Genomic DNA, 12500 nt, shown 5'->3' with positions numbered 1-12500 from the left:
GAGCAGAGAGCAGGGAGCAGAGAGCAGAGAGCAGAGAGGTGAGAGCAGAGAGCAGAACCTCAGAGAGCAGAGAGCAGACAGCAGAGAGCAGAGAACAGAGAACAGAGAGCAGAGAACAGAGAGCAGAGAACAGAGAGCAGAGAGCAGAGAGCAGAGAGCAGAGAACAGAGAACAGAGAGCAGAGAACAGAGAGCAGAGAGCAGAACCTCAGAGAACAGAGAGATGAGAACAGAGAACAGAGAACAGAGAACAGAGAACAGAGAACAGAGAGCAGAGTGAAAGCCAACAGAGGATGGGCTCCCCCTCTACAGTCGGGTTCCTCTCCACACCAGAGAGTTCTCACCTGATCAGGGCTGGTATTTTCCTTTGTGTAGCGCCTTTGGGACACACCTCTGTGAAAAGTGCTACAAAAATAAAATAGCTACACACAGACGAGACGGGACAGACCGGCTGTGCATGTGTTTGGATAGTTAACTTTGGTGACTTTTGCTCTGTTTGTTTGTTTGTTCAAAAAAAAAAAAAAAAAAAAAAAAAAATGGCCCTTGTCCTTATCTTTGTTGTACAGGTAGCAGTTGAAATTGTACTTACCTCTGGGGTCTTTCAGCGAACTTATCCCTGGTTATGGGTATGCACTTTGTTGTACGTCGCTCTGGATAAGAGCGTCTGCCAAATGCCAATAATGTAATGTAATGTAATGTAATGCATGCATCACACACCACAGGGGGCGCCAACGAGCACTCATTCAATTAAACTACTTTATTCATACAGCAGCTTTTACAGAAGACTCTCACAAAGACGCTCCCCAGAGAGACAGAAGGGCAGACACCAGACCTGAACCCCCGAACAGCGAGCAAACCCAGGAGTGAAAACTCCCCTGTGCACTGACAGCCACACCACCCCAGCCTGCCCACTGACAGCCACACCACCCAGCCTGCGCACTGACAGCCACACCACCCCAGCCTGCCCACTGACAGCCACACCACCCAGCCTGTGCACTGACAGCCACACCACCCAGCCTGCCCACTGACAGCCACACCACCCAGCCTGCGCACTGACAGCCACACCACCCCAGCCTGCCCACTGACAGCCACACCACCCAGCCTGTGCACTGACAGCCACACCACCCCAGCCTGCCCACTGACAGCCACACCACCCAGCCTGCCCACTGACAGCCACACCACCCAGCCTGCCCACTGACAGCCACACCACCCAGCCTGCGCACTGACAGCCACACCACCCCAGCCTGCCCACTGACAGCCACACCACCCCAGCCTGTGCACTGACAGCCACACCACCCAGCCTGCCCACTGACAGCCACACCACCCAGCCTGCCCACTGACAGCCACACCACCCAGCCTGTGCACTGACAGCCACACCACCCCAGCCTGCCCACTGACAGCCACACCACCCAGCCTGTGCACTGACAGCCACACCACCCCAGCCTGTGCATTCCCGCAGGTCAGAATGCAGCTGTGCTTCTGAAAGACATTCATACACACACACTATGAGCATCATCATGGTCAAGTTCAACATCATTCCCATAATTATTGTGTGAAAAATAATCCAAAGTACTGCAGCGGCATAGCCCATGGCCGGTAACCTGTGTGTGAGTGTGTGTGTGAGTGTGTGTGAGTGAGAGTGTGTGTGTGAGTGAGAGTGTGTGTGTGTGTGTGTGTGTGTGTGTGAGAGTGTGTGTGTGTGCGTGTGTGTGTGTGTGTGTGTGAGTGAGAGTGTGTGTGTGTGTGTGTGTGTGAGTGTGTGTGTGTGAGAGTGTGTGTGTGAGAGTGTGTGTGTGTGTGTGTGTGAGTGTGTGTGTGAGTGTGAGTGTGTGTGTGCGTGTGTGAGTGAGTGTGTGTGTGTGCGTGTGTGTGAGAGAGTGTGTGTGTGTGAGTATGTGGGTGTGTGCGTGAGTGTGTGTGTGAGTGTGTGTGTGTGTGAAAGAGAGTGTGTGTGTGAGTGTGTGTGTGTGTGAAAGAGAGTGTGTGTGTGAGTGTGTGTGTGTGTGTGTGTGAGTGTGTGTGTAACCTGTGTGTGTGTGTGAGTGTGTGTGTAACCTGTGTGTGTGTGAGTGTGTGTGTGTGAGAGAGTGTGAGTGTGTGTGTGTAATCTGTGTGTGTGTGAGTGTGTGAGTGTGTGTGTGTGTAACCTGTGTGTGTGTGAGTGTGTGTGTGAGAGAGTGTGAGTGTGTGTAATCTGTGTGTGTGTGTGAGTGTGTGTAATCTGAGTGTGTGTGTGTGTGTGTGTGAGTGTGAGTTTGAGAGTGTATGTGTGTGTGTGTGTGTGTGTGTGTAATCTGTGTGTGTGTGTGTGTGTGTGAGAGTGTGTGTGTGTGTGAGTGTGTGAGTGTGTGTAATCTGAGTGTGTGTGTGTGTGAGTGTGTGTGTGTAACCTGTGTGTGTGTGTCAGTGGGTGTGAGTGTAATCTGTGTGTGTGTGTGTGTGTGTGTGTGTGAGTGTGAGTTTGAGAGTGTATGTGTGTGTGTGTGTGTGTGTGTGTGTAATCTGTGTGTGTGTGTGTGTGTGTGAGAGTGTGTGTGTGTGTGTGAGTGTGTGTAATCTGAGTGTGTGTGTGTGTCAGTGGGTGTGAGTGTAATCTGTGTGTGTGTGTGAGTGTGAGTGTGAGTGAGCGTGTGAGAGTGTATGTGTGTGTGTGTGTGTAATCTGTGTGTGTGTGTGTGTGTGAGTGTGAGTGTGAGAGTGTATGTGTGTGTGTGTGTGTGTGTAATCTGTGTGTGTGTGTGTGTGTGTGTGAGTGTGAGTGTGAGAGTGTATGTGTGTGTGTGTGTGTGTGTGTGTGTGTGTGAGAGTGTGTGAGTGTGTGTGTGTGTGTGAGAGTGTGTGAGTGTGTGAGTGTGTGAGTGTGTGTAATCTGTGTGTGTGTGTGTGTGTGTGTGTGTGTGAGAGTGTGTGAGTGTGTGAGTGTGTGAGTGTGTGTGTGTGAGAGTGTGTGAGTGTGTGAGTGTGTGAGTGTGTGTGTGTGTGAGAGTGTGTGAGTGTGTGAGTGTGTGAGTGTGTGTGTAATCTGTGTGTATGTGTGTGTGTGTGTGTGTAATCTGTGTGTGTGTGTGTGTGTGTGTGAGAGTGTGTGAGTGTGTGAGTGTGTGAGTGTGTGTGTGTGAGAGTGTGTGAGTGTGTGAGTGTGTGTGTGTGTAATCTGTGTGTGTGTGTGTGTGTGTGAGAGTGTGTGTAATCTGTGTGTATGTGTGTGTGTGTGTGTGTAATCTGTGTGTGTGTGTGTGTGTGTGTGAGAGAGTGTGTGAGTGTGTGAGTGGGTAACCTGAGCAGATAAGCACCACAGCTGCGATTGGGCACGTTGCATAATGCATGACGCACTGCAGAGTAACACCATACACAGGCATTTCTGGATGGTCTTACACACTTACACACGTTCTGATGTCACTGGTACAGGGGATGGTCTTACACACCACCTGTACCAATGACAGAATTGTACATTGTAATTGTAATTGTAATGTTAAGAGTTAACAGGTTATGGGTTCAGGGACGGGGCTTTAGAGTAGCAGGTTATGGGTTAGAGAAGCAGGTTAGGGGTTAGAGAAGCAGGTTAGGGGTTAGAATAGCAGGTTAGGGGTATAGAGTAGCAGGATAGGGGTTAGAGTAGCAGGTTATGGGTTAAATTAGCAGGTTAGGGGTTAGAGTAGCAGGTTAGGGGTATAGAGTAGCAGAATAGAGGCTTAAGTTAACAGGTTTTGGGTTTTGGGTGAATTGGGGGTGTTTTGTGTCTTTTCTGTGACGTTGCAAATGGAGCTGCAGTGATGCAAGAGACGTGATCTGACCATAAAGTATCATCATTATTATTACCATCTGAAAATGATTAAACTAGAACGTAATAACCACCTGCGCCCATCCCTGTCTGTCCAGCAATAACCAGCTTCTAAACTTGATGAATCCACAACAAGTGGAACTTAATGTGTTTCTATTATTTTTATACATTTCATTAAAGAATGAATGCGCTGTTTCTTTGTCATAGTTACCTTTACTGTAATATAGGTGCTCCTTTACTGTAAACATGTTTATGCCTGTACACTGGCGATAAGAACCGGGCCAGTAGATGGTAAACGGAGGGCTTTAAGATGCGGATCATTCTGATCTAGATGAACGGTTTAGAAATCCTGGGCCCAGGTATCGTAGGTGTAAATCACTCCCTGATCCTGGGCCCAGGTATCGTAGGTGTAAATCACTCCCTGACTCCGCCCTGCTGGGCTCAGCATTTTAATAAAGCCATAAACCGGCGTTTTAATAAAGCCATAAACCGGCGTTTTAATAAAGCCATAATCTGGCGTTTTAATAAAGCCATAAACCGGCGTTTTAATAAAGCCATAAACCGGCGTTTTAATAAAGCCATAATCTGGCGTTTTAATAAAGCCATAATCCGGCGTTTTAATAAAGCCATAAACCGGCGTTTTAATAAAGCCATAAACCGGCGTTTTAATAAAGCCATAAACCAGCGTTTTAATAAAGCCATAAACCGGCGTTTTAATAAAGCCATAAACCGGCGTTTTAATAAAGCCATAAACCAGCGTTTTAATAAAGCCATAAACCAGCGTTTTAATAAAGCCATAAACCGGCGTTTTAATAAAGCCATAAACCGGCGTTTTAATAAAGCCATAAACCGGCGTTTTAATAAAGCCATAAACCGGCGTTTTAATAAAGCCATAAACCGGCAGACTTTGGTCAGAACTGAAGCGCAACACCAACATGCCATTCCGGGGGTCAGAGTGCGTCATGGTTACCGCCGGGGTTAACGTCATGGTTACCGCCGGGGTTAACGTCATGGTTACCGCCGGGGTTAACGTCATGGTTACCGCCGGGGTTAACGTCATGGTTACCGCCGGGGTTAACGTCATGGTTACCGCCAGGGTTAATGTCATGGTTACCGCCGGGGTTAACGTCATGGTTACCGCCGCGGTTAACGTCATGGTTACCGCCGGGGTTAACGTCATGGTTACCGCCAGGGTTAACGTCATGGTTACCGCCGGGGTTAACGTCATGGTTACCGCCGGGGTTAACGTCATGGTTACCGCCGGGGTTAACGTCATGGTTACCGCCGGGGTTAACGTCATGGTTACTGCCAGGGTTAACAGAGGGAAAACCTCGAGCACAACACAGCTCCACCAGTTTCTCTCTCTCTCAGATATCCAAGCACAATTCCAGTCACAGAAGCAGCTTCTTGGGATATTAATGGGGCCATAAACATTTATAACAACGTTCATAGAGTACTTTTCTGACAAGCACCACCACTATATATGAGCTTTTTATGATAACGTACATGATTAGTAACTGCTAATCTTCTGTGTAGTTATTCGCACCACAAACATACAGTGCAGTCCGCAAGTATTTGAACAATGACACAAATTCTGTTGGTTTGGTTCTTTCTGTGCTCCTGCACATTGGATATGAAATAAAATAGCGAATATGAGGTGTTTACATTTTACATCCATACTGGGTGATCTGTCAGGCAATTACAGGCCTTGATATACATAGTCCCCCCATTTCAGGGTGCCATAATATTTGGGATAAATGGCTTCACCAGCGTTTCTGATTGGTGTGTCCAATCACTTTATAGTGCAGGTATAAGAGAGCTTTCAGTATCTAGTCTCAGTTCTAGGCTTGCCTTAGGAATCTGTTAATGGTGTGTACAGGGGCAGTCTGTAGCGTAGTGGTTAAGGTACATGACTGGGACCTACAAGATCGGTGGATCGATCCCTGGTGTCACCACAATAAGATCCGCACAGCCATCGGGCCCTTGAGCAAGGCCCTTAACCCTGCATTGCTCCGGGGGAGGATTATCTCCTGCTTAGTCTAATCAACTGTACGTCGCTCTGGATAAGAGCGTCTGCCAAATGCCATTAATGTAATATAATGTAATGTTCACCAATGTGAGGACCAGAGTTGTGCTAGTTGTGTCAAGGAAGCCATAACGAGGCTGAGAAATAAGAGAATAAGCACAAACACCCAGGACACACTGGTGTAAATCAGAGAACAGAAAAGCACCTGATCCCTGACCCGTGAGAGGTCCACACCCGTAACTGAAGGTGAGAAATGCACATCATCCGTAACTGAAGTTTAGAAATGCACATTATGGTAAATGGAAAATGGTTGGTGTGAGTGAGTGAGTGAGTGAGTGTGTGAGTGTGTGTGTGTGTGAGTGAGTGAGTGTGTGTGAGTGAGTATGTGAATGAGTGAGTGTGTGTGTGTGTGTGTGTGAGTGACTGAGTGAGTGAGTGTGTGAGTGTGTGTGAGTGAGTGAGTGAGTGAGTGAGTGAGTGAGTGTGTGAGTGTGTGTGTGTGAGTGAGTATGTGAATGAGTGAGTGAGTGAGTGAGTGAGTGAGTGAGTGTGAGTGTGTGTGTGTGAGTGAGTGAGTGAGTGACTGAGTATGTGAGTGTGTGTGTGAGACTGAGTGCGTGAGTGTGTGTCTGAGTGAGTGTGTGTCTGAGTGAGTGTGTGAGTGTGTGTCTGAGAGAGTGTGTGAGTGTGTGAGTGAGCATGTGTGTGAGTGAGTGTGTGTGTGTGAGTGAGTGAGTGTGTGTGATTGAGTGTGTGAGTGAATGAGTGAATGAGTGAATGAGTGACTGAGTGACTGAGTGTGTGTGTGTGAGTGAGTGAGTGACTGAGTGAGTGAGTGAGTGTGTGAGTGAGTGAGTGAGTGAGTGAGTGAGTGAGTGAGTGTGTGAGTGAGTGTGTATGTGAGTGACTGAGTGTGTGAGTGTGTGTGTGTGACTGAGTGCATGTCTGAGTGTGTGTGAGAGTGTGTGTGAGTGAGTGTGTGAGTGAGTGTGTGAGTGTGACTGAGTGTGTGTGTGAGTGAGTGTGTGTCTGAGTGAGTGTGTGAGTGTGTGTCTGAGAGAGTGTGTGAGTGTGTGAGTGAGTGTGTGTGTGTGAGTGTGTGAGTGTGTGAGTGAGTGTGTGTGAGTGAGTGTGTGTGTGACTGGGTGAGTGAGTGAGTGAGTACCTACATGCACTGAATTAGTAGCCTTCTGCTGGCATATGCGTGCCCTGGGAAAAACAGCATCAGCCAAACAAAAGGCTTACCGAAATAAACAGCTTAGTAATAAAAGCCCAACAGGCAACACAAATGAAGTAAATGCAGTAAATGCAGTAAATGCATTGTTCTTTCATATAACTGATTAACTGACTGCTATTACACATGTGTTTACAATACCCCTCAGTCCAACCCACATTATTACACCCGGAGAGCGGAGTGTCAGCTCATGCACACACAAACAATCTCGCCTTACACACAATGTGATCGTTTGACTTCACTGACTTGTTTGTAGTTACACAGATGAGTAAAGAGTTGAGAGCTGAGAGTATCCCTGTTTAACTGGAGCTGAGAGTATCCCTGTTTAACTGGAGCTGAGAGTATCCCTGTTTAACTGGAGCTGAGAATATCCCTGTTCAACTGGAGCTGAGAGTATCCCTGTTTAACTGGAGCTGAGAGCATCCCTGTTCAACTGGAGCTGAGAGTATCCCCGTTTAACTCCTGTTTAACTGGAGCTGAGACTATCCCCGTTTAACTGGAGTGGAGAGTAACTGCTTAACTAAACTGAGAATAGGCTTACCCTGTTTGACTGAGTGGAGACATACTATGCATCAGGGACTGTGGCACAATGCTTTAAATTATAAAACTGAAAATGGATTAAAAGACACAGAAACTTAAAATACACTTAAAATAAAATAAAATATCCTTATCGCACAATTAATCAGATAGTAATGGCAGTCGTCTGGGGTTGCCGGTTCGATCCCCCGCCCGGGCTGTGTCCCTGAGCAAGACACCTAACCCCTAAATGCTCCTGACGAGCTGGTCGGTGCCTTGCATGGCAGCCAATCGCCGTTGGTATGTGAGTGTGTGTATGAATGGGTGAATGAGAAGCATCAATTGTACAGCGCTTTGGATAAAGGCGCTATATAAATGCCAACCATTTACATATGCGTGCGCACTGCGCCATTCCCTTGACAGTCGAGTGATAAACTTTTGACGTCAGAGTGATCAAAGGGATTTTAATTTATGTTTTAACGATCATATTAATGCCCAGCGCGTGCACTAAACTATGGGAGTGGGACGTCACGGAAGGGAGGCCTTGATGAAGTCAGTATAGAAATATTTTCTAGAATAAATTAAGATTTAAGTGCGAGTATGCATTATTTATAATTATGTTATATTTTAATAACAATGTCATATGTCCGTCATAATTACAATTAGGGTACATGTAATACTGCATCGAATAATGTAGGGCTAAGTCTGTTTGCAGGCAACAGTGCAAAATGTGTATATTACTGAGCCCTCGCCAAGTCACCCGTTTCATTGTGAATTTAACAGCTCGTTCATATTTGATGTATGGGACAAGTAGGGATAAATAATCGCCTAAAAAACTGTTTGAACATGCTGCAGTGGCACATTTACTGGGCAAAATATCTGCCGGTTTAATAAAAACTTCCGTTTGTCGGTGTAAGTTTTATTATCTATTACTCTCCCAGTTTAGTGGTAAGAAAGAACTGATACAGATCCCCTGGACTTGGCCTAGTCGTGCGCATCCCACATACTAACTTGCGGCATTAAGGTAGCCCTGTGTTGTAGTTTAAAAGTTGAGTAGTTACTTAAAATAATAAACTTTCTTGAGAGTGAGAACAAAACCGGAATGCGTAATTTACGAATTATGGAAAGTGTTTTAACATTTTTTTAAATGAGGTCGTGCTGCACTAAGAGGAAATGTGTGCTATCGCTATTATTTTCTAGTGCCAATATTTATAAAATAGCATAAATACTGGTGAAATAAAAATATAAGTCATTTATGTGGCTGAAAACCTACCTGTTCTCTGTAAATACATGGTAGGGAGGGTCTCCTGGGCATTTTACAACTGCCGTAATAGCTGGCTGATGTTTCTCCCAAAGACACACAACTGGACCTTCTCCTAGGTCTAATTACAGGGACCTTTTCCTCGGCGTTAAGGATCCTGAGCGGCGAGTCCCTTGGGGGGTAATAATTATGGAAACGGAGCCCCGTGAGGCAGCCAGATACCCCTGCCACGCAAGCCAAGAGGGGTCGCGCATATGGGGGCAGACACTCGAGGCTCGTGAAGGACACCAGCCACACCACACTGGCGAAACCACAACCAGGACCAACCAGGACCACAACACTGTGTGTGAGTTTCAGAGAGGGGACCAGTGTCAGCAGACCCACACTGCCTAGTGCAAACAGCAGCCTGCCCGCCACCTGCGTCTGCTGCTGGTCCTCCCCCCACCTCAGGAGCAGCAGGACCAAGAAGTCCCCCAAGTAGCATGACGCGAGCAGCGACAGGAGCCAGCACAAGTAACTTTCCCTTGTATTCCTCCGCAGGTAAAACGTTAAAAAGAAGAACGCGCAGCCGATGCTGAACAGGGGGTTGACAGCCTGTGAGAATCCCAACAGTATCCGCAGATCCAACAAGCCAAGTCCGCTAAGTCCGCTAAGTTCGCAAAGCTGCGAATGCACCGACGTAAAGAGCCGAAGCCCGAAATCCTCTGGAACCTATTAAATCCTAATTGCAGAACCTACAAATGTTAAATAAGGAGCCCCTTTGGTAGTCTTGTTTTAAAGGGGTGACGCAGCTTTTCACATAGCCGTTTCTGAGCGGTTTGCACTGTCCCATCGTACTGTCTGGTTTTATTGTCCGGCACCTCTCCGCCGTCTGTTACAGCCATAGTGTGAGCTGCATATCCTACATTACATGGGAAGTCCCGGTCCCTCCTCTGTCCGGCCGAATGTTTGTATTATTTCATGTCAGCAAACGCGCGACATTGTCACTAAAACGCACTGGAGCATTTTGGGTAAAAGGAGAAGGAGGTGAATGTTGTTTCTGCCTAGATTGGGCTCATTGGCGCCGCCTAGATGCGACAGTCTGCAAAACCACGAGCGAGCAGCAATCCCAGAGCGCTCTGAGCATGGACAATGGACAGCTGACCCTGGGCAGGACGGTGGGAATGTACACACCAGCTACCCACGCCTACCTATTAATACTCTAAATTAATTAGGCACATGCAATAAGCGCATTCAGTGTGGAATGCGCCTATTTTCTTCTGAAAGGGAACTCCTTATGCCCAGTTAACACATGAGCCGTGGAGACGGCTGCTTGTAGCCTAAATAAAATGAAATATACTTTTGCCAGTTGCTGTGGATATAATAGTCTGCTCAGTGATAATGAAAAACCGAACTTTAGTTCGGGCGAATCGACAATATCAATTTCCCAAAGGCTACTGGCAGAACTGCATGGGCAGTCGAGTAACTCTGTGATCTAGTGCTTTCCCCTGACCGCGGAGATTTTGAGGAAAAGCAGAAGATCAGCAGAATCATTGATCTCTGAAGAGGAGATTACAGCGGGAGGAAAATGGTGAGAATGAAAGAGATTTCATTATTCATTATGTTTATGTTCGCTCTCACAATTCTGCTATTTTTGTTTTTCATTTAAACCATACATTAGCAATAGGATGGGTTTGTTAATAAGATATACGTTTAGTCATTAAGACAAATCAGCAACGTAAGATGTATCTGACTAGCTAATATGGGGGAATGGGGCCATGAGTAAGCGTTTAGCTAGCTAGCTAACATTAGCTATTCGATGTAGAAACAAGATGCATGTGCTAGTAAGTTTGTTTTAAAGTGGATTTTATTCTAAACCGTTCTTCATTGTCATCACCTGCTGAATGAATTGTTTATTTATGTCTTCCAGCAGTACAAATTGTTATTTTATATTCAATTAGCTAGCAAGCTAACGTTAGCGAGCTGCACCATATTTTAGCGTTAGACGCTCGACTGGGTAACTGGGCCCGGTGTGCTTTTACTCATTCCCACCAGTTATCTGCAGCATCAGCTATTAAACTTTTTACCTGAATTATTTTTCAACTTAGCAATACAACTTCGTATTTTGTATGCAAGCTGACAAATTAGCCAGGATGGACAATAATGGTAGCTATTTAGCCTGTTGTTGCGTGTAGCAGTTAACTTACTTTCGCTTTCATATATCCGGATGGCTAACTGCTTTTAGTTTTATGATGGATGTAACGCAGGTTTGCTACTGTAGCTGCCTGGCTAATGTACGTTGGAAAGGCTCACAAGCTCGGTTATATTAACGTTAACTTACCCATTAATGTAGACCGGTGGTTCCCATTCCTGTTCTTGGAGATGTACCGTCCTGGAGGTATTCACTCACACTAATTTGCCACACCTGATTCTATTCATTAACATTTCATGGGATCTCTAACTGTTGATCGAGGTGTGATTTGTCCAGGTTCGAGTAAAAACGCACAGGACGGTAGATCTCTAGGAACAGGGTTGGGAACCACTGATGTAGGCTGATGGCTAATGTTAGCAAGCCAATGAGACGACAACGTGAGACGTCAGATGCAACTTAAAGACGGCAGATGGACTGTGAGAATATCAATTATTTATCCGTTAGAAATTCTAAACCTAATTGTAGGTGTTCAGCTCACTACGTTGTGCGTTTTAAGTCGTTATGAGTTCTTCAGTAGCCCTCTATGATGCAGCAGCACCAGGACAGTTATGTACGTTCAACTGTTTATATCGCTGTTTACTTTCACAGTGTAGAATATATCTGCAATGTGCTGAATTATATTTTATGTCTCATTTTAGTTTCGCAACCAGTATGATAACGACGTCACCGTCTGGAGTCCTCAGGTAAATCCTCATTCTGGCATTCAATGAAAATGTTGCTTTCTCTGTATATTTAACTTTAGTACATTAACAAAATTACGAGATGCTTTGGTTGTGCCTTTATTAGTACAGATTGACAAAGAGAACACTAGCCATTACCAATAGCCGTGAGATTGCTGTTGCGGTTTTGCTTGGCTGCGTGGAGTCCCAGCGCCGTGTGCTTGCTCTGTTTCAGGGGCGTATTCACCAGATTGAGTATGCCATGGAGGCCGTGAAACAGGGCTCTGCCACGGTCGGGCTGAAGTCTCGCACTCACGCTGTCCTTGTGGCTCTTAAGGTACGGTCCTCCTTCATATGCTGTCATCTGTTTCTTTGCATGAAGCTGCTTTTAGTGAACATTGATTAGTTGTGAGATCAGCAGATATCTTTGCCTCACAGTGCATATGTGTATGTAGAGCAGGTTTTACAAACAACTGTCGGTGTGCCTCACAAGAGCCAGGCACCCAGCGGTTTACCTTCAACAGTCCAGCAGTGTAAACCTCTGGTTTGGTGCAAAGTGGTCTCCAGAAAACTGACAAATTATTTGTTTTCTAAGCAAAGAAATCCATCTTAAATTCTGTACAATGTTATATGTTTATCTGGCCAGTCTGAGTTCTGACACCCGTTTCAACCATCTCAGTGTTAACTAGTCTGAATAAACGCCAACTCCCATGATTCCTCCCTCCCTGTAGAGGGCGCAGTCAGAGCTGGCTGCTCATCAGAAGAAGATCCTCCATGTGGATAACCACATCGGCATCTCCATCGCAGGGCTCACCGCGGACGCCAGGCTTCTG

At 46.2% G+C, this 12500-nt stretch overlaps 1 protein-coding gene and 1 pseudogene across 1 annotated transcript in view; one reads left to right on the top strand and one right to left on the bottom strand.

The window, feature by feature from the left end:
• LOC133111845 (cGMP-inhibited 3',5'-cyclic phosphodiesterase 3B-like) overlaps positions 1-9808 on the bottom strand; it is a 23329-nt pseudogene extending 13521 nt beyond the window's left edge.
• A 477-nt stretch (positions 9809-10285) lies between these two features.
• psma1 (proteasome 20S subunit alpha 1) overlaps positions 10286-12500 on the top strand; it is a 5928-nt gene continuing 3713 nt past the window's right edge. The window contains exons 1-4 of the mRNA XM_061222034.1: positions 10286-10387; positions 11647-11691; positions 11903-12004; positions 12399-12500. The exon at positions 12399-12500 is cut by the window's right edge and continues 2 nt beyond it. Of these exons, the coding sequence (XP_061078018.1) occupies positions 10385-10387; positions 11647-11691; positions 11903-12004; positions 12399-12500 (252 nt within the window). The 5' untranslated portion in view covers positions 10286-10384. The remainder of the gene's footprint in view (positions 10388-11646; positions 11692-11902; positions 12005-12398) is intronic.

Source organism: Conger conger, chromosome 15 (genome assembly GCF_963514075.1).
Source record: "Conger conger chromosome 15, fConCon1.1, whole genome shotgun sequence".
In the NCBI taxonomy this organism is placed as follows: domain Eukaryota; kingdom Metazoa; phylum Chordata; class Actinopteri; order Anguilliformes; family Congridae; genus Conger; species Conger conger.
This window is presented reverse-complemented; position numbering and strand designations above follow the sequence as displayed.